Source organism: Dama dama, chromosome 12 (assembly GCF_033118175.1).
Source record: "Dama dama isolate Ldn47 chromosome 12, ASM3311817v1, whole genome shotgun sequence".
NCBI classification, from domain to species: Eukaryota; Metazoa; Chordata; class Mammalia; order Artiodactyla; family Cervidae; genus Dama; species Dama dama.
Window position 1 is genome coordinate 17,982,114 of NC_083692.1, and position 27,218 is coordinate 18,009,331.

At 53.0% G+C, this 27,218-nt stretch overlaps 1 protein-coding gene across 4 annotated transcripts in view; it reads left to right on the plus strand.

Annotated features, from left to right (window-relative positions):
• The window catches only part of LTBP2 (latent transforming growth factor beta binding protein 2), a 104,798-nt gene that overhangs the window by 50,012 nt on the left and 27,568 nt on the right, over positions 1-27,218 (plus strand). For 2 of the 4 annotated variants that reach the window (XM_061156636.1, XM_061156637.1), the window contains exons 4-14: positions 1,749-1,939; positions 4,040-4,210; positions 4,730-4,936; positions 5,727-6,013; positions 7,111-7,213; positions 19,032-19,106; positions 23,054-23,176; positions 24,863-25,027; positions 25,299-25,514; positions 26,603-26,622; positions 27,014-27,119. In XM_061156636.1, coding sequence (XP_061012619.1) covers positions 1,749-1,939; positions 4,040-4,210; positions 4,730-4,936; positions 5,727-6,013; positions 7,111-7,213; positions 19,032-19,106; positions 23,054-23,176; positions 24,863-25,027; positions 25,299-25,514; positions 26,603-26,622; positions 27,014-27,119 — 1,664 coding nt within the window. The remainder of the gene's footprint in view (positions 1-1,748; positions 1,940-4,039; positions 4,211-4,729; positions 4,937-5,726; positions 6,014-7,110; positions 7,214-19,031; positions 19,107-23,053; positions 23,177-24,862; positions 25,028-25,298; positions 25,515-26,602; positions 26,623-27,013; positions 27,120-27,218) is intronic. The other 2 variants (XM_061156635.1, XM_061156638.1) reach the window with 2 other exon arrangements.

Here is a 27,218-nt window from a genome sequence, read left to right on the forward strand (position 1 = left end):
TGAGCGTTGGGCTCCCAGTTCTGGCCCATGACAGCTTCCAGAGCTTCTGGGGTGGCGAATGGGCCCTCTCTCCCATTCCAGCTCTCAAACCTGGGGAGCAGGCTGAGGCCTGGTCAGGGCTATCAGCGTGAGGATGGTGGTTGGTCGCCCTGAAGAAGAGCAGCACTGAAGCTCACGGGAGCCAAGTCCTTGACCAACAGGGCAGGGGAAGGGGTGGAAGATGTCAGACTTTGAGCCCTGTCCTGGTAGGACTTCAGCCAGGAAAGGAGGACAGGGGGATTGCTCATGGCCTGGACCCCTGGGGCCAACACAGCTGGAGTTGGGACGGTGGAGGGAGAGGGTCCCAGGACCTTATGCTGCTTGGGCAAGGAATCCAATGGAGAGGGTCGGGGTGGGACCTGCTGGAGGAAAGAGCACCACCCGAGGCCAGTGCAGAGGCTTCTTGGCTGAGCTTCTCTTGTGGTCTGGGCTGCCTTATTGGGTGGCACAGGGGTCTCTCTGCTCTGGGTTGGAATCCTGGGGTCTGATTTACTGTTGTATAATCTTGAGCTAATAATTACTCTCTCAGCTTCAGTGTCTACAAGGCGCTCATACCCACCACAGTCCAGACAGTGTCCTGTATACAGTGGTTCGTATACATTGTAACAGTGACAGAGTAGTTACAACGGAGGCTGCCTTGTAGAATGGCCTGCCTAATAACAGATACTTAAAGAACACGTTCAGATTTATGAGACCAACAGCTCAAATACCTCGGATACCAAAGACATGAGCAGAAAATTTTCACAAGTGTTGAATAGATGTGTCAAAAAATTCAACCTCAGAAATAACAAAAAGGGAGCTAAGGTAACACTGAAGTATCATTTATGATGATTGTTACTGACTTATGAAAAATTAATAATATGTTATGCTGGTGAGGCTGCAGTCCAAATGGTACATGTATACATTTTGATGCAGCTTTTTGGGAGCACTGTCTCCAGTGTATACCTAGAGCCATAAATGTTTGTAATCTTTGGAATTAATTGCATTCTAGTCCATGGAATTAAGCCTAAAATAATAATCGTTTTCAAAATATTTCTTACAAGAAATTTTCAAACATACAGAATAAAAATTAGTTTAATGAACCCCCACACTAAAAGAATATTTTTAGTATTTATTTATTTGGCTGTGCCAAGCCTTAGTTTCAGCACATGAGATCTTCATTGCCAAGTGTGGAATCTTCATTGCTGCATGCAGTTTCTAATTCCCTGACCAAGGATTGAACCTAGGCCCCCTGCATTGGGAGCATGGAGTCTTAACCACTGGACCACCAGGAAGTCCCCTAAAAGAATATTTTAACTGAAGAAAAAAAGCCATATGAGTCAGGACAGGCGCTGGACTCGATTTTAGGGTGGGGCTAGTCCATAAGAGTCTCCAACTCTACAAATGTCAGAGCTACATGAGACCAGTCTAACACCTTCATTTTGCAGTCGAGGGCCTTGAGGCCCAGGGAGGCTAAGTGACTTGCCCAGAATACCCAGCCAAAGCCTGGCAGTCCCACACAAAAGTGGGCACTCCCACCAAACCAGCCAGCTGACCTGGACCCTTTCTCTCTGTCTCGGGGCACCTCCATTTTCCTCGAGTTGGGAAGAAGGCAGCCAAGTAGAGAACACTCTCCCAGTGCAGAGGCAGGGGCTGGATGTCCTGAACTGGAAGGGCACAGGGACACTGCTCCCGGGAATGCCAACCTCATGCCTCGCTTGTCTCCCCAGGACCCTGAGTGGGCTCAGCCAGACCCACTCCTCCCAGCAGCATGCGGGGCTGTCCCAGACCGCCCGACTTTATCCAGCCCCTGCGGCCAGCGGCCAGCTGACCTCCAATGCCCTGCCCATGGGGCCAGGTCCTGAGCGGAGGGATGGTGCCCCACAGGCAGCATATCTGGACCACCTGTCATCCTCCTGGGGTAAGGATGCCCTGTCTCTGGGTCCTCATAGAGCCTCCTTCTCCCCACCACGACTTCCCCGCTTCACTCTCTCAGAAAGGCTGAGTTGTCACCCTGTCCCTCATCCCTTCAGCCAGTGAACAGTTGTCAAGCACCTGCTTTGTACCAGGCTCCAGGGGTCCCAAGCCAGCTGTTAGAGAGACTGTGCCCCCTTGAGACACTTAGACCTTGACTTGTCCTTTTCTGCCCCATCTGTCACCCGTCCTTCGTATCCAGCTGTGAACCTCACCTCCCCGGCCCCGGCCCCGGTCCTTCCCCTTCATCCTTTCTGCAAAGCCCGAGCCTCCTGGACCAACCTGACCAGTCGCTTCTTTAGCCCCTACAGCCCGACCTCTGCTTCTTAGAGGAGAGAACAGAGCACCCCTGAGGATTCCACCTTCGCACATTCTTGGTGGTTGCTCGGCAATCCTTCCTGGGGTGCCTGGACGCTTTGTCTCTCTCATTCCTCAGAGCAGCCTCTCCAAGCGGCCCCCACCTTCCCCAGCTCCATCCCACGGCCATGCTTCTCACTCCCCAGAGTCCTCACCTTCCTGCCCCCATATGCGCCCCACCTCCATGCCATGCACGTCATTCCCTTGCCTAAACCCATGCCTGAGCTGACTGCCTTTCTTTGTTTCCCATTTTTAAAGTTGAGGTGAAATTCACATAATGTAAAATTAACCATTTTAAAGGGTACACCCCCATGGTTTTCAGGATATCCACAATTTTATGCAGCCACCACCACCACTGTCTAATTACAGAACATTGCCGTAACTCGAAAAAGAAGCCCCATGCCCGTTAAGCAGTCCCTTTCTTCCCCCCTACTCCCACCCCCTTGCTGTCCTTAAAGATTTGCCAATCGTGGGCATTTCGTGTAAACGGGATCTTACCATGTGTGGCCTTTTGTGTCTGGCTCCATCACTTGGTATAGCGTTCTCACGGTGGATCCCTGTTGCAGACAACATGCATGAGTGATCTTTCTTGCCGTCTTGAAAAGGAAGCACCCCTCCTCTTGTCTAAGGCATGTGCCACTGTTTCTTGACTCCTCTGGACCCTTAGGTTGTCACTTGGCCTCCCCCCACCCTGGTTCTCCTCCCCTCTTCGAACTATCCTGCCCTCAGCCCTTCCCTTACAGCATATACAGTTGCTTATAAATCTCCCATTCTCTCTGTCTCTCATAAACACACACACACACACAAGGTTACTTTCCTCTGCCTTCCTGTCTGTCTCTGCTTGCTTCACAGTCAAGTCTATACAGACCTTTTATAGTTCCCTTCTCAGCCCCTCTGCCTCCTGGCTTCGCTCCCTGGCCCCCAGGATGGAATGAATACCCCTCCTTTGTACATCCGCTGTCACCACTCACGTTGAATGATGCGCCCCCCTCTTACTCTGCCATAGTGACCTCCCAACCGCTCATCCTGCCTCCCCAATCACCTGCACACCCCAACTTGGAGGACGCGACACCTCCACTTCCCTTTGACCTCTCCCTGAAAATTGTCAATGATTTCCCACCACCAGCTGAATAAAGCGCCCTATCCTTATTCTGGCCCTTTGGCTTCCAAAACCTGACTCTCATCCTTCTTTCAGGCATTCTCTTGGAAAACTGTCTATGCTGGCAAGTCTGAGCTACATTCTGTTCTCTGTGCTGGGGTTCAGAGCCCAGCTGCTTCCCTTGCCAGCTGTGTGACATGGGATACAATCCATCCCTCACTGAGCCTCAGTTTCCTTACCTGTCAGATGGGAATGCTAACTGGGATCTAGGAACATGGCCAATATTCAACCACTTTAACCTACAAAGATGGCAATTTCTAATGGTTCTACCTAAAATAAGACTCCAGAGGGTTGAGAGTGGTTGTGCATGAAGCCTGAACTCAGTTGCTGGCCCGTCAGCATCCCTCAGGAGATGTTGGACCGTGAGCTGTTACCCTGCCCCCACTATGGGACCTTGCATCCAGGAGGGACTTAGCAAATGCCCTTGGGACGAATTCAAGCCAGTCCCGTGTGGGTCTTTCTAGCCAGCCTCTGGAGGTCACAGCTGTGCCTCTCAGCCCTGCCCCCTGGACCCAAGCCCTCTCTCTGCAGGGCTGAATCTCACGGAGAAAATCAAGAAGATCAAGATCGTCTTCACTCCCACCATCTGCAAGCAGACCTGTGCCCGCGGGCGCTGTGCCAACAGCTGTGAACGTGGGGACACCACCACCCTGTACAGCCAGAGCGGCCACGGGCATGACCCCAAGTCTGGATTCCGCATCTGTGAGTCCATCCCCAGCTCAGAAGGTTCCTGGCTGGCCCTGGGGGCGGGGGTGGGGGTGGGGGTTTGTGGGGGTGCAGTTGGTCAGAGGGACCGGCCTGCCTTGGCCCGGAGCCCAGATCTTCTGCAGGAAGGAAGCCCAGAGCTCTCCTACTGTGGCTTCCGTGAGCTGTCTCGGGTCACACAACGCTGAGTCCTCACGCAGCTCTGTCACATGTGACTCGGCAGGTCACACAACCTCTCTGAGTCCCAGTTTCCTCATAGAGAGGTGAAGGAGTAAATAGGGCCACTCCCCTCACCCTCCTCCAGGTCACCGTGGGGCTGCAGAAAGGCAAGGCCTAGTTATTATCCATCCTCCTTCACTCCCAGGCCTCCTGGAAAGTCCCTGCATTTCCGAGGGGACCGGTTCCGGAAGCCATCAGACTTGGGGGCCTGGTCCCCCCTCCCCCCACCCCGCCGGCCCACACAGTAGGTGCTGCTGTTCGCTTCCGCCACCAGTCACCCTGAGGTCGGTGTTGTAGATTTTTGCCAGATCCCCTGCCTGAATGGGGGCCGCTGCATCGGCAGGGACGAGTGCTGGTGCCCCGCCAACTCCACCGGGAAGTTCTGCCACCTGCCCGCCCCCAGGCTAGACCAGGAGCCTCCAGAGAGGGGCCCCCACCACAGGGCCCCGCTGGAGGGCCCCTTGAAGCAGTCCACCTTCACGCTGCCTCTCTCCAACCAGCTGGGTGAGTGTGGGGCTGGGGAACCGCGTGGGGTGGGTGCTGGCATCCTGATAGAGGAGATGGGAAACTGAGTCTCCAGCACCTCCTTCTCCTCCATCCTCAAGGCTCACTTTCGTTCCCTAAATTTTTCTCTGCCTTTCCTTCTGAGTTCATCAATTTATTTATTTATGTATTTTTTGCCCTTACCCTCTATTGGGTGCTATGAGTAAAACAAAAGAGTCTAAGGGTAGGATCCTGACTTTAAGGAACCCATGGGTCCTGGACAGTAGAGGGAAGATGCCTCTATTATTAGGTGCCAAATAAAGGGTACAAAAAAAATACAGAATTTTGTAGGAGATCAGGAGAGAGACCCGAGCTCGGGGTGTTCTGGGAAGGCTGCCTGGAGGAGGTGGACTTCAGTCAGGCCTTAAACAGTGGGTTGACTTTGGTTAAGCAGAGGAGAGTAGGAGGGCTTCCCAGGCAGAGGGACCAGTCTGAACAAAGGCATGGGGTGGGGACCATGCAGGGTTAGTTGGGCTGGAGCCCAAGGGCTGTGCAGGATCGTGGGAGGAGGTGGAATCAGGAAGGTACTTTGGAAGTTGGTAAGGAAGGTTCTTCATAGGAAGGTGTGGAATGAAGGAGTCTGCTTTGCCCTGTCCTCCCTGAGAAATTCTTCTGGGGTTTGGGTAGAGAGTGAAGAAACAGAGGAGAGATGTGGGGAGACACACAGGGGCCCAACTGGCCCAGGGCTGATGGCGCTCCTCAGGGGGTGGGGCCCTGTGTCCCCACCTCTGACCCCAGCCCCTGTGCCCAGCCTCGGTGAACCCCTCCTTGGTGAAGGTGCACATCCGCCACCCGCCTGAGGCCTCGGTGCAGATCCACCAGGTGGCTCGGGTGCGGGGCGAGGCCGAGGAGGCCCCGGAGGAGAACAGCGTGGAGACCAGGCCCTCGCCCCGGCTCCCTGCCGGCCCCGGCCACGGCCACTGGGACAGCAACCGCATCCCCGCCCGGTCCGGAGAACCTCCCCGGCTACCTCCCCCCGTGGTGCACAGGACTCCGGCCCTACTGGGCCGATGCTACCTGAGCACTTTAAACGGACAGGTGAGATCGCGGCTCCAGCCCCGGCCCCGCACTGCTCCCCTCCTCCTTCTCTCTCCTCCTCCTTCTTAGAGAATGTGGGCATCTGCTGGGTCTCCCATTTCCCAGATGGGAAAACTCAGAGCATAAAATTGCCATGTGTGTCGAGAGGTTGGGCAAGCCAACCCAGGCTCCACTGGGTACCTATCAGTGCCAGGCACATAGAAGAGGACCCAAGAGAGGCCCCCTCTGCAGGGGAATCGGCGTCCTCCGGTCCCAGCAAATCCTGAGCTCTGCTGGAGCTGAGTATAGGACCCCCAGGGCGTGGGTAGAGGGGCTGTTAGATCTGGCAAGGAGTTTGGAGAGTTGAGTCACAGAGATGTAAAATCAGCAAATGCAGGTTAAACTCCAAAACCTTGGGCATGCGAAGATACAAGATGATCCATTCCCTCTTTTGCTGACGGGGTCCACAGTCAATGATGGGAAATCAAGTGAGCTTTTCTGAGTCCTCCACAGTCAGTGATGGGAAATCAGGTGAGCTTTTCTGAGTCCTCCACAGTCAGTGATGGGAAATCAAGTGAGCTTTTCTGAGTCCAGGCACCTAAAGATAGGGGCTAAGCCAGACCCAGGATGGTTTTCCCTAGGGTTGCAGTTTGGCATTTTCAGAAAGCCCTCCCGAGGTTAGGGAGCTGGAGCAGGTGGGGAGTAGCTCAAGGATAGGGTCCTGGGTCCCTGGATCCTCTCAGCTGCAGTGTTGCTGAGCATGGACCCTCCTCGCAGGAGGTGGTCCTGGCATTCTCTGGAGTTTGATGGAGGAAAATCCATCCTTTGGGACCTCTGTGCCTTTGGGCTGGGGGCATGGATGGGGGGCAGTTTGCAGACCCCTCAGAGAAGATCTTGTCTGGGTGTGTCACTGCCACCCCCTAAGTTTAGTGTCTGGCAGGGTGGACCTCGGGTTTCTCTACTTCCATCTGGGACAACGCCTCCCCTCCCCTCCCTTGGGTGGGGGCATTCTCTGGCAGTATGTGAGGGGTGAACTCATGACTCAGGCTCTCCTGGGACATCTCTGTGCGGGAGAGGGAAGCAGGTGATGAGTGCCCATGGTCCTTTTTTCCCCCCAGTGTGCCAACCCCCTGCCGGAGCTGACGGCCCAAGAGGACTGCTGTGGCAGCGTGGGAGCCTTCTGGGGGGTGACCTCCTGTGCCCCCTGTCCACCCAGACCAGGTGAGTGCTGGGTGCCAGGCTCAGGGTTGTGAGCAAAGCTCTCCCGGGGCCTGGCCTCTGCAGCAGACAACCCCCGCCACCCACATCTCCCACCAGGGTCTCAGAGGCCAGGCAGGTGGAAGAGGCTGGTAAACTGGGCAGGCTCTCCAGGTCTGCTTCCGACTGGTGGCAGAGGCTCCTGACAGCTCAGACCCACAGCCGGCTGCAGCGTGGCCTGCCTGCTCCATCTGATGGCCTGAAAGAGGTTACTGCCTTTCGCCAGTTGTTCTCGCTCAGATTTTAGGAATCCCATCCCAGGCTGGGCCCCCTGGGATACCCCTCAACCCCTTCCACCTACCCCCTGCCCAGGTCCCAGAGGCCCCGAGGTTTTTGATTTAGTGACTCAATGTTTCCTTCATTCTCTCCTCCTCACCTCTGGCTTCCTGCCTTCCAGTCTTTGAATCTGGGTTGGGCACCTGCCCCAGAATGTCCTGGGCCTTGGGGTATGCGAAACTCCACTTCCGGCCCTCTTTCCAATGATGGGAAAGCCTAACATATTCATTCAGTCAGTCAGTCAGCAAATACTCACCAGGTGCCTCGTGTACTCTGAGCCCTAAGAATTCAGGAGTACTGAGAATTCAGGAATGCTGCTCTCAGAGGCATTGATCTTAAAGTTGGGAGGCGGGTGACAAGGTTCCTGTGCCTGAGTATGACTCCTGCCCACTCAGCCTGTCTTCCCCTCCCCGCCCCATGCAGGTCTCCCTCCTAGGTCTGGGCCCAGGCCGGGCAGGTATTTCTTTTGCCTGTCAGCAGTCGACTCGGTGAGTCAGCTTTGTGGGGGGCCTGGCCCAGAGCCCAAAGGTGGGAGCGGCAGGACTGTTCCTTACTACCGACTCGCCTGTGGAGCAGTGATCATATTTTCCAGACTAAAAAGAAATGTGGACAGTTCCACAGCGTGCTAGAATCTTTGGTGAAGCAGTACAGGGTAGTATTTAGCTTCCAGGCCTGGGCGTCCAACACATGATGGGTACCAGTCCCAGCTCTTACCTGCTGAGCTCTCTCTGCCTCGTCTCTGATCTGTGGAGTGGAGACAGGAACAGTGCCAGCCTCGTGGGGCCACTGTCAAGAGTCAGTGAGATGGTGCCTGTACCTACCAGTAAGGCATTTCATGGTAGCTGTTATAGTCACTGTTAGAAAGTATCCCATTGCCTGGTGGGGAAGTGTATGGAACTGCTCAGCATCTCCCCCTGCAGGCCAGAGATGTTTTCACTTTTCTTCCTCCTGGTCAGACCCACTCTTGAGACTTCCTCATACCACACTCCATTCAGCCAACAGTGATGAAGTACCCATAGTGGGCAGCCCTGACCAAACAGTGAAGAACAGGTAGAAACAGTGCTGCCCCTCTCAAGCATACAGTCTGGTGGTGGAGGGGGGATGCAGACAGCAGAACTGGGGCCACAGAGAGCTCCTGTAGCACCTTTGTGCAAATGAGTGAGAGGTGCCCCTTCCACGTGTTCAAGAAGTCTTTATAATTAGACAAATGCAGGATGCCAGTGATTCTGTCAGAGGTCATCCTTTTGTGCAGTGTGCAACCTGCACATCCGCACACTATGGGCTAGGAGATCTTTCCTCAAACTGGTGGACCAGGGAAGGCTTCTATAGGAGCTGACATCCAGGATGAGATCTGAAGAATTACTAGAGTAAGCCAAAGAGGTGGGGAAGTGCCTAATAACCCAAGAAAATTGCATAGGCCGGAGAGATCGAGCACATGAGAACATTTCCTGGAGCAGAACATGCCTAAGGCTGAGGCCTCACCCGCTCCCTGTACCAGCTAGCGCCTCCGAACACCACCTCCCTCACTGTGTTCAGCACATCTCAGCAAGCTGGGCACCAGCGTGCAGACCCTGGAATATTAAGCATTCCCCATACTGGGCAAGAAATCACAAAGACAGGGCAATGTCAGTATTTAAAATGTGATCAAGTGCAGTTGGGCATTGTGGCGAGAAGGGGCAGGACCTAGAGGAACCTTGTTTGTATTGACAGGGTGCCAGACAGCTACACGCCCGAGCCTGGGGAGCCGGGGTGAGGAGTGTTTCTTTAAGTAGGCAAGACAGGCAAACTACTGTGCAAGACTCAGGAAAAAGAAGGCGAGCAGCTGGGGTGGGTTTGGGAATGTTTGGCAAGACAGGCATGATTCCTGTGTTCTAGAACGTTCTCAGCCCTGGTGGCCTTACCCCTCTGAACCTCTACGTCTCGTCTGATAAAAACACTGCTGCACCCCTCAGGGATGGGCTTTGCTGCTCCCAACAAGGTAGTCTAATAGAATCAAGGAGTGAGGGCAGTAATAAAGCCAGAAGCTGCGGGGGTGGGGGGGTGGGGGGAGGAGTCAACGTGTGACTTCATAGCTTTCCCTAAATCACCTTTGACTCCTGAGGTTGTACAGGACGGTTGAAGAAGGTCCCTGCAGAAAGCTGCTATTTGTGACATGGAAAAGCACTGCCTTGACGTCTCAGTTACATGGCTCAGACAAATCTCTTTTCTTCCCGGGGAAAAAAAAAAATTTCTCAGTGCCTTCTTTCTCAGGGAAACAGCTCAGGGAGTCAATCGAGGCCAGCCTCTGGTCCCCCCACCCTTTCTCCCTTCACTCTGAGTGGCAGATGCAGCTGACCTGCCAGGATCTGGCCTGAGCCACATCTTCCTGACCCCTGGGCAGTTATCAAAGGTCCCGGCTCAAGAGCTGCGGCCGCCCCCCCACCAGGGTCTGGAGAGCACACAGCCCTCAAAAGCCACTTTGATTGAGGCCACATTTTTGAGTTTTCACCCGAGAAAGACAGACATCTGTGTTGACTGGAAAGTTGGCCGCTGCCCCATCTGGCTTGGCACTGGCCGTGTCAACCCTGAGGCCCCTTTGCTGGGGCAGGCGGGGCTGGCACAGGGCGTGCGGCCCGCAGTGGTGGGCCCCAGCTGTTTGCCATGAGACCATCTCTCCATCTGCCTGGCGTGGGATGAGTTCACCTCGGAACCCAGGCCCCTCCCTGGATCTCCAGGGAGAGCGGATTCTCTTGCTCTGCCCCTTCAAGGAATTCTACGACTTTCCCTCTGAAAAAACAATTATAGCTGCCAATTACTGAATTTTTACACTATGCTGTGCTTTCACATGCATTATCTCACTTCACTGTCATGACCACCTGCAAGCTAAGGATCTTTATCCCCATTTGTTGGGGGAGAAAAATGTAGCTCAGAGAGGGCTAAAGAGCTTGTCCAGGGTCACACAGCTAAGACCAAGGAGCTATATTTCAGATCACACTGTGTCCAATGCTTAATGCATCAGGATCTCCGTAATCGGTGAGGGGGGTGGGGGGATAAGCGAAATTTGCTCAGTTGTGTCTGACTCTTTGCGACCCCATGGACCATACAGTCCATGAATTCTCCAGGCCAGAATACTGGAGTGGGTAGCCTTTCCCTTCTTTGGGGGGATCTTCCTAACCCAAGGATTGAACCCAGGTCTCCCTCATTGCAGGCGGATTCTTTACCAGCCAAGCCACCAGGGAAGCCCAAGAATACTGGAATGGGTAGACTATCCCTTCTCCAGGGGACCTTCCTCACCCAGGAATCGAACCGAGGTCTCCTGTATTGCAGGGGGATTCTTTACCAACTGAGCTACCAGGGAAGCCCTGGGACTGCCTCATCCGTAATCAGCGAGGGGTGGGGGGGCGGGTGTTGGGACTGCCTAAAGACAACACAAGTCAGGACGTGAGACCAGGATTTCAGTCAAGAGGGTGCATCCCAGGACTGTATTCCAGGTGTACATGAAAGCCAGCATCCGGCCAGAAGACTGGATTGAATAGACAGGCAAGGCACCAGCCTGCAGCCTTGGTCTGAGTTAAGGGAGATGTGTTGAAAGAAACATGAGGTAGGGGAGGAGCAGGTAGGCTTGTTCTGTGTGGTTTGGTGAGGCGGGAAAAAAACAGATGTATGGAAGTTTCTAGTAGGCAGAGCTCAACTGGAAGCTGAACAGTAGGGACAGCTTATTAAAAACTGCAGCTGTCTAGCTCTATAGTGGGATGTTTCCAGAGTCCTCAGCCCCCCACCATGAAAAGTGTGCCTACCAAGAACTAGTGAGCGGAAGGAGTGGGAGAAGGAACTTGATTTTCAAGGGAATGGAGGTTTATGTAGATGTCTGGAAATTGATTTGAAACTCTCAATAGAAGGAAAGCCTTGGTTTGGCTTGGTTTTGCCATGGTCCTTGCCCATAAGGGGTGTTCCAGCCGTCAGTCTGTGATGTCAGCCCCTGGGGAGAATGGGCATGTGAAGGTGATGTCTGAGGGGGCTGGGGCAGAGAATCCTAGTGTGAGTCACGGCGGCATCACCCGTCACATCCTCCTTGTGTGTGTGTGTGTGTGTGTATGTGTGTGTGTGTGTGTGTGTTTTAGTCGCCCAGTCATGTCCGACTCTTTGTCCCACCAGGATCCTCTGTCTGTAGAATTCTCCGGACAAGAATACTGAAGTGGATAGCCATTCCCTTCCCCAGGGGATCTTCCCAACCTAGGGATTGAACCCCGGTCTCCTGCACTGCAGGCAGATTCTTTACCATCTGTGCCCCAGGGAAGCCCCACATCCTCCTTAGCTGCTCTTTATTCAGAAGATGTGATATGAGTTGGGCACCATGATGAGTTCTTTCTCATTTCATTGCATGCTAACAATGCCTCTAGGTGGTGTTACTATCTTCATTTTATAGATGAAACTGGCCCTGAAGCTCCAGGTCTATGTGACCCTAGCCCCCTAGTTCTAATTGCTCTGTAATCTGCTTCCCCTGCCTCTTGGCTTGGGCATTCACTGAACTAGAGGACCTGGGCAGGGGGAACAGCTGTGCCAGGGTGGGGCTCCTGTTCCCTGTGACTCTGGGTCGGACGCCCAGTCTCCTGCCCTAAAGAAATGAGATTTTTCTGAATTGCAGTTTGTTGGGCTGAAAAAAGTCATGACTCTTTGGCTCAGGGTTGTTCTGAGAGCTTCCAAGGGACTCAGAGCCTCCTGGGAAATGTGCCTCAGCTCACGTTCACACCCTTCCTACCCCCGCAGGGGTGTCACTGACACGTGGCATCTCCGGCCTGGAGAGCCCCAGGGAGCGGTGGGGTCGGGGTGGCTGATGTGGTACCCATTTGAGCCGGGTGTCTGACCAGACCCCTCCCTACCTCATGGTTCATAGTGACCGAGACACCCATTTTGGCTTCAGTTCCATCCACCCTAGAGAAGCAGTCAGAGCCCATCTTTGGGTGGGATTTCTGCATCACTGGTAGCAGGCGGGAGATCCATTAGTACCTCACCAGCGGAATAATGGACATTATGATAATAATCAATATGTGACAAGCCTCACGCTCAGACTTTTTCTTGCTTGTTTAGTGTTCGCAGTAATGCCCTGAGAAAAGAATGGTCATGTCCATTTTACTGATAAGAAAACCAAGGCTCAGAGAGTTACTTGCCCAAGTCTCTCCAGCCAGTAAGGAGCAGCCGGCCAGCTTGTTGTCCTTAAAACTGTGTTGCTGGAAGGAAGGGAGGGAGGGAAGGAGGGAGGGAGGAAGTCTAGGGGAGCATCTCCAGGGACTGTGCCAGGCCCTGAGCTAGCTTTAGTCTGATGTTGATTGTTTCAGTAAAGTTAATCCTTGCAACAACCCACAGACTGAGTTTCTATCCCCACTTCTACATAGGAAAAAAATTAAGGCCTTAAGGGAGGTGAGACGTGTGCCCGAAGTCACAGAGCTAGTCAGAGTGGAGCCAGGAATTAGATGTGAGCCTGCCTGCCCCAGCACCCACACCCTTTCCACTGCCCCCAGGGGAGTCGAAGTTTTCTTTCCAGTTTACCCACCAGGGTTTGCCAATCAGGACTTAAGCTCCAGCCTGTACATGTGCACGTGTGTATCGAGTTTAGCCTCATCCAGTGTGTGTGTGTGTGTGTGTGTGTGTGTGTGTGTGTGTGTGTGTGTTCTCTGGACCCTCCACATCTCCCTGCTACAACCATCTGTCATCACAGACTGAGATCAGCGTGGCTTGTAAACAGCCCTGTAGCCAGACATATGTCTCCCCCATCTCCTCGCTGAGCTCTGTCAACAGAGTCAGGGCCAAAACTGTCTCCAGCAATTAGTTTGCCCGTGTTGAGGCCTCCTTGGGGATTCCAGCAGCTGAGGGTAAGAATCAGCAGGGCAGGGGCAGGCTGCAGCCAGTGGCCCTTCTCCTTCCTTCTGTGAGCAACGGAGGGGTAGCAGTGAGTGGACAGGGCCCGAGGCCAGGGCCAGAAGACCTGAGTTCCAGGCCCACGTGGCCCAGGTTTTCTGAACAGGAAAGTCACACACATCTGCCCGACCTGCTTCCCAGGCATCTGGGGATGTTCAGACTCCTTGGAGTTCAGGTTGAGTCCAGTTGACCCCTCAGCAGCTGCTTTGGCTTCTCAGGTCAAGGTCCTGGCTGCAAGGCCACTCCTCAAGAGCCTCTTTGAAACATCCATGGGAAACCCAGCTGAGCACGCTGTCTTTCCAGATCCACAAGTCCTCTGCTCTCTGACCCTGGTTTTATCTTGATCTGGCTGAGGGGCCACGGGAGGAGTAGAGGGTCTTCACTGTTTCCTTTATCAATTCTACAATACTCTTGCATTGTACACATTGTGGAGCATTTGCCAAGGATCTGATTAGTTCCCCAGCATGTGATGAATTCCTCTGACCTCCTTCAGGATGACTCCGCCTTTTTTTCTCATTCACTCTCCTGATCCCTTGTTCTTAAAGAGGAGGGGATCCCAGGAAGAATGACACGTTTCCTTCTGGGCAGGTATCACCATATGGCCTCTGGACCCTAGGATTCTTGTCCTAGACAACTCCTAAGGCTTGTCATGAATTCATTCATTCATTTGTAGTTAGTAGAGGGATGGTTCAGAATTTGTCTTCTGGAGGCAGATTCATAATCCCAGTTCCATCCACCAGCTGGGTGACCTTGAGCATGTGTCTTAACCTCTCTATGCCTCAGTTTACTCATCTGGGAATTGGGGATAAGATTAGTAAGTATCTCCAAGGGCTGTTATGAGGATTAAATAAGTTATTACCTGTAAAACCTTTATAAAAGGCCCTAGCCCATAGTACAAGATATTTTGCTGTGCTGTGCTTAGTCGCTCAGTCATGTCTGACTATTTGCAACCCCATGGGCTGTAGCCCGCCAGGCTCCTCTGTCCATGGGGATTCTCCAGGCAAGAATACTGGAGTGGGTTGCCATGCCCTCCTCCAGCGGATCGTCCCAACCCAGGGACCAAACCCAGGTCTCCCGCATTGCCGGAGGATTCTTTACCAACTGAGCCACCAGGGAAGCCCAAGAATACTGGAGTGGGGAGCCTATCCCTTCTGCAGGGGATCTTCCCAACCCAGGAATCGAACCGGGGTCTCCTGCATTGCAGACAGATTCTTTACCAGCTGAGGTACCAGGGAAGCCCAGGAGCCATTTTAGTGCTTGCTATTATAGTATTCATTCCATTTTGATTGAGTGCCTGTACTGTTCCATTTGCTGGGCATGTTTCCAGAGACATAGCAATGACAGAGAAGGCAAGGTCCCTGTCCTCACAGAGCTTACACTTTATCAGGGGAGCTTGATAAAGAGCTTACACTTTATCAGGGGAGATGGACAAGCAAACAGGCAGCCACAGCACATTTAATCACTATGATGAGGGAAGGCCCGTGTGTGTTGGGAGCACTTGAGAGATGTGCCTGGTGATACCCGCCCTACCCCATCAATGCCGAAATCTCATCCAGAGTTGTGGATGGGTGCTGAGTTCTCATCTCAAGCCAGGGTCTCTCCCTTCCACATGGTCATCTGAACTTTGGTTTTCTTTCCCTCAAAGAGATATAAGTAGATTTTTCTGGATCGGATGCTGCACTTGTCCTTACAGAAGCTAGGAAGCAGCCCTTATAGATGACATGGCCTCTGTGAGGTGTGAGGAGAGGCGCTGAGGGTCCTGGCAAAAGTGGGCGTCTCACCAGGAACACTGGCTTCGGCATTTCTCTCCAGAAGCCTGCCCTCCCCAGGGTTGTCCAGTCAACGGTTTCTCTTCAGGCCAGTGAGAGGGCAGAGTCCTCTGGGGAGGAAAGTGCTTTACCGGAAAAGCATGTGTTTCCAGACTAAGGAAAGAGCTCAGCTGCTCTCAGTTCACACATTCCCTGGGTTCACAGGGTTTCCCGAAGGTGCCATGGCTGGGTCCACCCTTCCTGAGTCCAGCTCTCCACCACTCCTCCTGTTTGTTAAAGGAGCAAAAAAAAAAAAAAAAAGTTTGTGGCAAATATGTATACGTGTGTGTGTATACATATATCAACTTCAATTTACAATCCTTTGTTAAAGTTCTGCCTAACTTCTCCCTCCGGGCACCAGCTTACTGCCCTGGCCTCTGGGCTCCTGCTTCCTCCTCTGGGGGTGGGGGAAGCGCCCTTCACAGCCAGCCGGAAGCTCGGTTGCAATCCTGACCCAGCCCCCTCTGAGCTTCACCGTCCTTCCTAATCTGTTAACTGGGGATAATGACCCCTGCCTCGCGGGGTTATTGTGAGAGGCGGTACCATATGCCCCGAAGGCCTCCCGCCGCCGAAGCGCCGTCCAGATGTTCCCGGGCCCCTGGCATCCGCCTCGCGCCATTCCTTCCCACCTTCTGCTCCTCATAAATCAGCTAGCTTTTTGAGTTTCCCCAAACAGCTTGCCCTCCTTCTTTGCCTCCTCCCTGTCTTCAGTTCTTGCCACCAGGCGCCAGGCCAGACACATTTCCCAGCCTCACTCCCATCCATCTTCTCAATGTCGGCGGCGTTTCCAGATCCCTTGCTTATCTCTGCACTGCGGCCTTTTAGGCTGTTTTCCCCCATGTGGATGACGACTTGCAAACCCTGGGGAAGACCGTTTGTGGCAAATGTGTATACATATGTATATATATACGTATGTGTGTGTGTGTATAACAACTTGAATTTACAATCCCTTAACCTTAAAAAAAAAAAAAAAAAATTAAGTTTTACTAATTTATGACTTGACTTGGTCTCTATGTCAGGCAGTCCCAAGCATCCTCAAGCAAGAGTGGGCCTTCCAGGGAAACACAGCGCCTCCTCATGTTTGTCTTTGGTATCACAACACGGACTGCACGACAGTGTTCGGCTTGTGGGTTTTTTCAGTTAGGTGGTCTGGTGTTAACTAAAGCAACCCTCACCAAATGGAGAAGTGACTCTAAAACATTCTTGCAAAGAAACAGGATTTAAAATAATACGAATAAGTGCAATCATTTAAAAATGCAAGGCTGTGAGACGGGTGCTCAGGGCTGGTGCACTGGGAAGACCCAGAGGGATGGGATGGAGAGGGAGGCGGGAGAGGGGATCTGGTTGGGGAACACATGTAAATCCATGGCTGATTCATGTCAATATATGGCAAAAACCACTACAATATTGTAAAGTAATTAACCTCCAACGAATAAAAATAAATGGAAAAAAATTAAAAAATAAAAAGATTTAAAAAATTTTTTAAATATATAAAAAAATTAAAAAATAAAAATGCAAGGCTGACGATTCTCCTCTGACAGGTCATCAGCTATATTCCAAGGTAAAAGTAATGAGGGCCTCTCACATGGGACCCAAAATGGACCCCAGGAGTCAGATGATCAAGAAGGCTATACAAAAATACAGCTTATAACTAGCATCATTAATACCAAACCCCACCTTCAGTGTATAATGTGCCCAGAGATAACAGCTAATGATGGACTAAAATCTATCTTGATTAGAAAAACATTTTAAAACACTGGGGGACTTCTCTGGTAGTCCAGTGGTTGCGACTTTGAGCTCCCAGTGCAGGGGCATGGGTTTGATCCCTGGTCAGGAAACTAAGATCCCACATGCCAAAAACAAATACAAAAAGAATACTGAGTGAGTGCACGCTTTGCTGTACATTTGGATGAAGCTGTAGACATTCCTAACGCCTCTCTTGGTACTTGCAAGAATCTATTTCAACAATACATATCTGAAGAACTATCTATTGTGTAAGCCACTAAAGGCTGAATCTATATGGAAGATAGAAGACCTATATTCTCAACAATATATGATGTCTTGAATAAAGATAAGATTTACCCAATAACTCTATACGCTCAGTGGTTGATACTAGGACCAGCAGGTAATGGAGCTGAAGAAGGCTGTTTGTAATGTCGCCTCACCACGGCCTTCATAGGCAAGCTATTGCCACAAGGGGGTCAGAGCTAGGAGAAGATAAGTTGCCACAGAAAGTCATCACACTGTTAACTTTATAAAACAAGGCATTAAAAATAAGATGGTATCTTCACAGAACTTCGTGTTGCAATAGTATCTGTAGAATCCCTGTACCCTTCAGAATTACTGGCTAAAACTTGACAAGGAAATTATCAAACTGAAACATGAGTTCTTCTTTGTTTTTTTTTTTTTAAACAAAAAGATAGATGTTCCACATTTGTTGCCTTTACCTTTGATGACAGGTAGCTGTCAGCAGTATACCATCTGCTAGTGCTTTTGAAGAAAAAAAATATTTAAATAAAAACATCTTGTAAATCCATGGCTGATTCATATCAATGTATGACAAAATCCACTGAAATGTTGTGAAGTGATTGGCCTCCAACTAATAAAAAAAAAAAAAAAAAATCTTCAAAGCACTTCTTTGGAGGTTGACATATAAGTCTGTCCCTCCAAGGTAGTAGAGATGTTTTCTCTGTTTTTATTAGATGTCAATTGTGTGTGTGTGTGTGTTTTTTAATGCACACTTCTTTTCTCTCTCTCTTTAAAGTAAAGGGGAATGTTGTGAAATCAAGATAGGAGTTATCAGCACCAAAGTACTGAGAGTTATTGCCTCGTTGGTCCATCTGGACTCAGACTGCTGCCCAGTTTTGTTCACTATAATCTTCAAGCAGGGATGCTTTCCAAGCAAGTCGTGATGGGAGAGAGCCTTTTGAAAATGGATGTTGGAAACAATCCCATCATCGTGTGATTTGTTGCTGTAAATCAGCTCATTTGCATACCTGGAAAATCTTGAAAACGAGTTTCCTAACTTTTTTGAATTTGTCAGCATAACTAACTGACCTTAGGGAACATGAAACTCTATTAACCAAATGTCAACATGGTTGAAATTGCATCACACAGTTGGTGAGTGTGAATGAATGAGTATCATGGTTTTATAAGCGCAACCAACGGTGAGCGTCTTCCATCTCTATCTGAGATTCTTTGTCAGCTAGGGCAGCATTAAAATTAAACATCAAAAGAAACCAAACTTAGAACCGGACTGTGAATTGTCATGTCCAGATGTTTAAACACTAACAAAATAACTATAGTTGTGTAAGATGCAGCCATTAGGAGAAAGTGGGTGATGGATGCACAGGACCTCTGTACTATTTTTTGCAACTTCCTGCAACTCTATAGTTATTTCACAAACAGAAAGTAAAAATTAAATAAAACTTGTTCAATCACAAGTTATATTATGTATTATGTTATATATTATAACATATATAATTATATGTTTTATATATTATATTATGCTATATAACATTGATATCACATAATATAAACTGTATCTAATATTATAACTATATACAAGGTGTGTAGTCACTTAGTATCATTTTTAATCATAGCAAGGTGGGTTGCCTGGTGAGAGCCGGGGAAGGGATTTTGGCCAAGGAGGCACAGCTGCCCAGGGCGATGGCTTGGGGAGGGCTGGGGTCTCATAGCTGCAGAGTGGGCTGGACATCCAGACTGCACCCCACTTCCCAGCATGGGTGACAGAGGAGCCCAAGGGCCCTCCACTGAGACCTGTCTGTATCTTCACTCCTTAGCCTCCCCGGTGATTGAAAATGGCCAGTTGGAGTGTCCCCAGGGGTACAAGAGACTGAACCTCACTCACTGCGAAGGTAAGGATGACCAGGCCCAGCGCTGGGCTTGGGACCCGAGATGACAGCGGTATGATAATGCAGAGAGACGCTCCCCCTGTGATAGACGTAGCGGCTGCCACTGTCTGAGTGCTCTTCGCTGGGCCACTAAGCCCCAGCTTGGGGCGGGGGTTGGGGGGCGGCTGCCAGCTCCAGGGCCTAGGAGGTCAGCAGTGATGGTGCAAGCTGAGCCAGCGCCTGGGAGCCAAACTGTCCCTTCCGCCCCTTCTCCCCCGACCCCTACCCAGATCTAGGGCTGTATGGTGTGGCAACTCAGCGGACTATCCCCTCATACCCACTCCCCTCCTGGGCTGCTCTCCCTGGAACAGGAGGACTTCGGACTCCAGGGTGGGAGGTCAAGTCAGCCTGCAAAGATGGGACCTCTGTGGACTTTTCCCAGCAAAGCCCCTCAGCTGCTCAGGCCTCCTTCCTGGAGTGGGGCAGGCACAGGCAGAGGTGGGGGCCGGGGGAAGGAGACCCTGAAGCACAGTCTCTGGGCCTTGCTGACCTGGCTGGCAGGCTCTGTGAAGCCAGCTGAGGCCCGGGTGCTCTGCGTTAGAGACTCCCCAGAGGGACAAGGTTCAGGGGTGCCTCAGGACATAAGAATGGGAAGGGGGGCACTCAGCCATGGCTCTGAGCAGGGAGCCCTTGTTGGCTGTGGACCTGGCAAGAGGTGTGATGTGAACTGGGTCTGCCAGCCCCTGGGAGGCGCCTGGGGTTGAGACAGATGCCCTTTGGGGAACTGGACAAATTGCTGTCTGTATGGTTTGCTTTGGGTGAAGCCAGGTTAGAGGCAGGGGATTGACTCAGACGGCCTACTAGGTCCCCCCTCTGGAGGCTTCTTTAGGAGAGAGGAGTCTGGGCTATCTCTACCTGTGAGGATTTCTGGCCCACGAATAAGAACCGGTACCTGGACCAGGCAAAGGAGAGGCCTCTGATCCAGCCCAGCCCGGGGGATCTGCCCCACTTAGGAAGCAAGGACCTCATGGCCAGTGGGTGTGCAGAGGAGTTAGTATTTTTGCCCTTAGAGAGTGCAGTGGGGCTGCTCGTATCTAAACTGTCCCCAGTGGCCTCTCTGCCAGGCAGGTCTCCCGGTCTGCAGGGTTAAAGTGATTCCCAGGGTCTCAGGTGGGCTCACCTTCCCTCCTCCGAGCTCCTGAGGGGCCCTCCCCAGGAGACCCTGTCCCTGAAACCTCCCCCCACCCATGTCTGTGGCTGTGATCTCACTGTTTGGGATGGGAACCCTCGTCTCTGTACCTGTACGTACCGTCCCTGTTATCTCCATCCTTGTCTCCTACTTCCACAGGCTAATCTGGGGTTATTGCTATGAGTTGCATACATTGCACTAGGTGTTAGTTCATAGTGATGGACAAGACACAGCCACTGTCCCAGGTGAAGACAGATGCCTTAACAACTTCACACAATGAGAGAAGTGCTCTCGAGAAGAGGAGGCACTGGGGGCTATGGCATCCTTTCCAGACTGGAAGATCAGGGAAGGCTCCAGGTGATACCGGGCTTCCCTGAGAGCTCAGTGGGTAAAGAATCTGCCTGCCATGCAGGAGACACCGGTTTGATTCCTAGGTCGGGAAGATCTGCTGGAGAAGGGATAGGCCACCCACTCCAGTATTCTTGGGCTTCCCTCATGGCTCAGCTGGTAAAGAAACCGCCTGCAATGCAGTGATATCCGACCTAGACTTTACAAATGAGTGTGCTGTGCTGTGCGCTAAGTCATTTCAGTCATGTCCAACTCTTTGCAACCCCGTGGACTGTAGCTCTCCAGGTATGTCTGTCCATGGGATTCTCCAGGCAAGAATACTGGAGTAGGTTGCCATTTCCTCCTTCAGGGGATCTTCCCGACCCAGGGATCGAACCTGCATCTCTTGGGTCTGCTGCATTGGCAGGCAGATTCTTTACTACTAGCGCCACCTGGGAAGTAGAGTAGGGTTGGCCATCTAAAAAGGGACATGGGGTTCCATGCCAAGGAACCAGCATGAGCCAAGGAGCAGTTTGGACAGGCTGGAGTACCACCAGTGTATCCACAGGAGATAACACAGGCTTCCCAGGGTCTCACCAGAGCCACCGGTTCAGCCACAGGCTTTTGGAAAATGGTGGAGAGCCTTGGGTACCAGGTGAGGGTTTAGAGGCTCCCTCTAGGAGGTGATGGGGAGCCCAGAAGCTTCTCAAGCAGATGGGAGGCAGCTCAGATTTGTGTTTAGATGTCACTTTGTCCGCAGTCTGGAGGCAAATGGATCAGTTCCCCTTCTCAGCTCCCACTCCCCAAATAGAACATCCAGCAAGGAGTAGCTCCCCTTGGTGCCCAAGCTGGGTCGTCTTTCTGCATCTTTATTCCTGTGCCCAGTGCCTACTCCTCCCAAAGGCTTCAGACAAGCAGATGTCCCTGGGCTGCCGAGTATTACCTGCGGGCCCTGGAGCTGGGTGCCCATCACAGATCTTCCATGTTCACCATCGTCAATAAACGTGCCATCACCAGGAGAGCTTCTGACATCTTGGAGTGTGAGGGTTGGGATTTCCCCTGCCTTCCTCCCAGTGCCTGCCTCCAGCCTCTCACCTCCTCTTTCTTTCTGAGGAGAAGTTCTCAGCAACTGCAGCTTGGAAGTTGCCATTCTGCAGCTTCTCACTATGGACATGACCCTTGGATCTTGGGTCCAGCAGAGATGCTTCGGGGTCTCTCATGGAAGACTGAATAGGAGGCACTGGGCACCATTCTCCACCTCCCAAGCCAGTTCAGTTCAGTTCAGTCATTCAGTAGTGTCTGACTCTTTGCGACCCCATGGACTGCAGCACACCAGGCCTCCCTGTCCATCACCAACTCCCAGAGTTTACTCAAACTCATGTTCATTGAGTCCATGATGCCATCCAACCATCTCATCCTCTGTCGTCACCTTCTCCTCTCACCTTCAATCTTTCCCAGCGTCAGGGTCTTTTCAAATAAGTCAGCTCTTCGCATCAGGTGGCCAAAGTGTTGGAGTTTCAGCTTCAACATCAGTCCTTCCAATGAACATTCAGGACTGATTTCCTTTAGGATGGACTGGTTGGATCTCCTTGCAGTCCAAGGGACTCTCAAGAGTCTTCTCCAACACCACAGTTCAAAAGCATCAATTCTTCTGTGCTCAGCTTTCTTTATAGTCCAACTCTCACATCCATACATGACTCCTGGAAAAACCACAGCCTTGACTAGACGGACCTCCTCATTACTTCCCAGGATGCCACTTACTAGCTGAGCAACTTTGGGCAAGTCACTCCTGGAGCCTCAGTTTCCTTACTTGTAAAATGAGGCCACATGGACCTACTTGATAAAATTGTGAGAAGTAAATAAGATATCATGTGCAAGGGCTTCCCAAGTGGCACAGTAGTAAAGAATCTGCCTGCCAGTGCAGGAGATGCAGGTTTGATCCTTGGGTCAGCAAGATCCCCTGGAGTAGGAAATGGCAATCCACTTGCCTGGAGAATTCCAGGGACAGAGGAACCTGGTGGGCTCCAATCCACGGGGTCACAAAGAGCCAGACACAACTGATCGACTGAGCACACGTGCGCGCGCGCGCACACACACACACACACACACACACACATCATATACAAACCATCTGGTGTGGTCCCTGGCATGCTAGGCACCCAATGAACACTAGCTCTTAACATTATGACCATAATCACCAGTTCCTGGACCCAGTGATTTGCAATGTTTATCTAATTTTATCCCCCTAATGGAACTACATGGTGGTTACTATTATTATCCCCACTTTACAAATGAGAAATTGAGGCCCAGCAAGAGGTATCACACTGAGTAAACAACTCTCTTATTGCTGCTCTTCAACTTGGAGAATCATAGCAGAGCTTTGCCTGGGTTCCTCCCCTCCATCAGGAGTGAGTGGGGTGGAGTGGGCACCTGGTCATGTCCCCGCTCCCCGCAGATGTCAACGAGTGCCTGACACTGGGCCTGTGCGAGGACTCGGAGTGCGTGAACACGAGGGGCAGCTACCTTTGTACCTGCAGACCCGGCCTCCTGCTGGATCCGTCCAGGAGCCGCTGTGTGTGTGAGTGCAGGGAGGGGCCGGGTGGGGGTGCTGGGGGGCGAGATGGGGCCCTCGGGGTCCACAGGCCAGGCTGAGAGCAGAAATGCCCCCAGACCCCAGGCTGCCACTCCACCTAGGACTGGGCCCCAACAAACACCCTCTGCTTCGTCCTACTGGGATGGAGACAGTCACTGCTTCTCTTTTGGCTTCAGGCATTTCTTTGAAGGCTTTGCAGTTTGGGATTTTCTACCTCCTCTGTTTCTCTCTAATCATTGCTGTCCCATCTGTTGCCTCAGCTGCTTTGGGGGGATGTGCGTTGCTGTGATGTCTCGCTGAGCAGTGGCTGCCTCTTCCAGCGCCTGAGCCTAGCTGCCTGGGCCCTTCGCTGCAGACCTTTGTTAAAGAGCCTGCCCATCATAGGAAGAGCCTGCCAGCCCCAGGGCCTTTCCGTAAATCCCGTGGTCCTCATGTCTGGACGTGCTCTGCGTCTGTGAGCACGGATGTGCCACTAGTCATATCAGCATTGTGTCTGTGTGCGTGCCTGTGTGTACACTCAGGCAGCTGTTTCCAGGGACCTCTGTGGTTTCCAGCTGGGAGAGGCCCAGGCTAGCAGTCGCCTGCCCATGACCCCCCTACCCCCCTCCCCCATTTGCCACTCCCCATGGCAGAACTGACACCGCAGCCCAGACCAGGGAGGCCTGACCAGGGAGGCCTGACCAGTACTGAATAAAACCAGTCTCAACTGGACTCTGCAAAGTAGCAACCCAGCTCAGGTCAGCCACCCAAGGCTCAACAAAGCTCCTTGTGGCCTGCCAAGCCCTTAGCCTGTGAACTGCCAAGTTCACTGGGTCTGGGAGACCGCAAGACAGACAGACTCGAGCACCACCCTCACAAGAGGGAGGGGAGCACCCTTGCAAGGGAGAGACTGGACCGAGCGTCCCCAGGGCAAGGAGATAATAAGAGGAGACAGCAAAGGATGAGGGGATACAGAGTGGGAAGAACATGTCAGAAAGAGTTGATGGTCACTTATTTATTAATGCTGGAAAGAGACCCTCCAGGCAGGGAGGCAGAGATAGCCCTGGCTGTTGTTCTCTAAGCCCAGTGTGGCTCACATTCACTGCGATCCAGAGGATTTGATTCATGGATCTAGCCCTCCATCCATCCATCAGCAAGCATTGACTGAGCACCCACTTGTACCAGACACTACCCAGGTTGCCTGGGCTTCGAAGATGACCGAGGCAGGGCCCCTGTCCTCAAAGCTCCTCAAAGATCTCACATCAACTCATCTACCCAGGGAGACCCTGTGGCCCTCAGGGCACACCGCTCCCCACGTGTGCACCCCAGGATGGATTTTGTCAGTCCCGTAGACTGAGAATCTGAGACAAGCAGGCGCATCCCTTCCCTGCTCTCAGCTTTCCCGCGTGAGTGTGGGCATCCAGGCCCCTCAAACAGATAACCCGAGGAGGGGCTGAAGCATTCCTGCAGCCACTCTCCCTCGTGTTCTGTGAGCACATTCAGGGCCCCAGCTTCTACACCGAGACACAGGTCTGGCTGATCTGAGTCCCCGTGGCCAGCCACTCCACCATCCTCTGCCTTTCCCCTCCTGCTGGCTACCTGCCCACCCCCACCTGCCGCCATACCCAGTGACCCACCCCCTCCTGCCCACCCCCTCCTGCCCACCCTCACCTGCCCCTGTGCCCACTGCAGCGGACAAGGCCGTCTCCATGCAGCAGGGGCTGTGCTACCGGCTGCTGGGGCCCGGCACCTGCGCCCTGCCTTTGGCCCAGCGGATCACCAAGCAGATATGCTGCTGCAGCCGAGTGGGCAAAGCCTGGGGCAGCCTGTGTGAGAAATGCCCCCTGCCTGGCACAGGTAACCCTTTGTCCCCTTCTCGGCCCCGGCCACCGAGCTGCTTCCTCCATGCAATGGCCACTGTCTGCCCCTGCCCCCCATCCCTGCCCCAGGCCTAACCTAAGGCCAGAGACCCTGAATCCTCCTCCCTGACCCACTCCTTAACCCAACCTGGGGCCCCTCCCTCCTCGCTGCCACATTGCCCTGTCCCCCAGGAGGGAGGGAAAGGAGGACTCTGGCTTCCTGTGGGAACAGCAGCCCTCAGCTGGTCCTCTGACCCTTGAACTCGCAGAGGCCTTCAGGGAGATCTGCCCTGCGGGCCACGGCTACACCTACTCGAGCTCGGACATCCGCCTGTCCATGAGGAAAGCTGAGGAGGAGGAACTGGCCCGGCCCTCGAGGGAGCACGGCCCGAAGCGCAATGGGACCCTGCCCAGGCCAGCAGAGAGGCAGCCACTGCGGGCAGCCACCAGCACCTGGGTGGAGGCGGAGACCGTCCCTGACAAGGGTATCTGGTTTGGGGAGGAGGTCAGAGGGCTTCCCCGCCCCCTCAGGTTACAGCCCCTCAAAGAGCCGTGGGGTGTTTACCCTGGGCCCATGGCGTCCCACCTCGGGGGCGTTAGGAAAGGGAGTTGGAAGCGCAGCACGGCCTTGGGAACCTGCTCTCACGGCCTGGCCCGATGGAAAGGCCACACCTCCTCCTTTGGGGTCAAGAGGTGCCCGTGTCCCAGAGAGCTGCTGGTGGGGGGTCCATAGCACCATCTGCCCCCTTACTGCTGCTGACCCTGCCTTGCCATCCCTGCCCCTGCCACACTGCTTCTGGGGCTGGCGCTGGCTCCTGGAGGAGCTATCAGGTGCATTCTAGGGAATCTGGGGGCTTCAGATCCCCTCCCATGGCCTTAGCGTCAGAGCACTGGCTCCAGCTCAACTGCCTTGGGCCCAGGAGACGTGGGGCTGGAAAGATATGGGGCTTGAGGCACCCCTGCAAGGTGCCCTGGGAAACCATGCAGAAGGCACCCCTGGGTTACTGGTAGCATGGAGTACAAGGGCATATTAGGACAGGGAGAACTATGTGATGAACAAAGTGCTCTGCGAATCAGGGACAGACTGACAGGGCAGTCAGGCAGAGCCCCAGTCACCATGGTAACTGGGCGCTGGCCAAGAGCAATACCCCACTTCCTAGAACTGTTGCCTTGCCCTGTAGCCTGGGCCCAGGGCACAGCAACCCTGTGTGGCCGGGAGGCTTGGGAGGGTGGAGGCGGCAGCTCAAGGAGGGTTGCAGTGAGGACAGAAAGGGCGGACTGGCCCAGAGCGGGTGGGACTCCTGTCGCCAGTGGCGTTCAAGGAAAGCCAGAGGTTTCCTCTCGCCAGCTGACCACCTTCTAGGCCCCCCAGACCAGGGATCCTGGGATCTGGGTTGGCCAGTCCTGGAAGGGTGACAGGGGCAGGTAAGACGAGTCAGAGCTCTCTCTGCCACCGGGCCTGCGGTGGACAAAGTAGGGAGGTCACAGAGTGAACCAGCCCTGGCCGTGGGGGGCGGGAGCAGGCAGCCATAGGTGTCCTCGCTGAGCTCACGCTCTCACCTTTCCTCCCTAGGTGACTCTCAGGCCAGCCAGGTGAGTGAGTCATCCCACCAAGGAGCTGGGCAAAGGTGGCAGAGACTGGGACCTGGTATAGTGCTGAGGCTGCAGGGCAAAGTCACATGACGGGGGGAAGGGAGAACGATCCAGTGTACGTAGGATTTTTACTTACAGAGAAGCAAAAGTGGGAGAGTTGATCCCAAGACCCAATTGTACCCTAAAAGAAGTAATAATTGCAGCTCTGGTTTTTCCGGCAGCTACAGTGCTAGTTCTGTCATTCGAGAAGTTTGGGGGCGGGGGGAGCCCTTCAGAAAGTGAGCAGGAATGTGTCCTGTTAGCCCTGGCTGTGGCTCAGACTTGCATCACAGCCTAGAGGTCTAGAACTGTGTGCTAAGTCATTTTAGTCATGTGACCCCATGGACTGTAGCCCACCAGGCTCCTCCATCCATGGGATTCTCCAGGCAGTGAAAGATCTTCTCCCGGTTCTGTGCAGGTGACAACCAGCATTACCCAGCTATCCACCTCGGTCCTAGGTGAGTGCCTCCTCCTAGTGGCACCCAGGAAACAAGGGGAGGGAAGGAAAGACTTTAACTAGGAGTAGCGATAGTACACGTGAGCTGATGCCAGAGGCT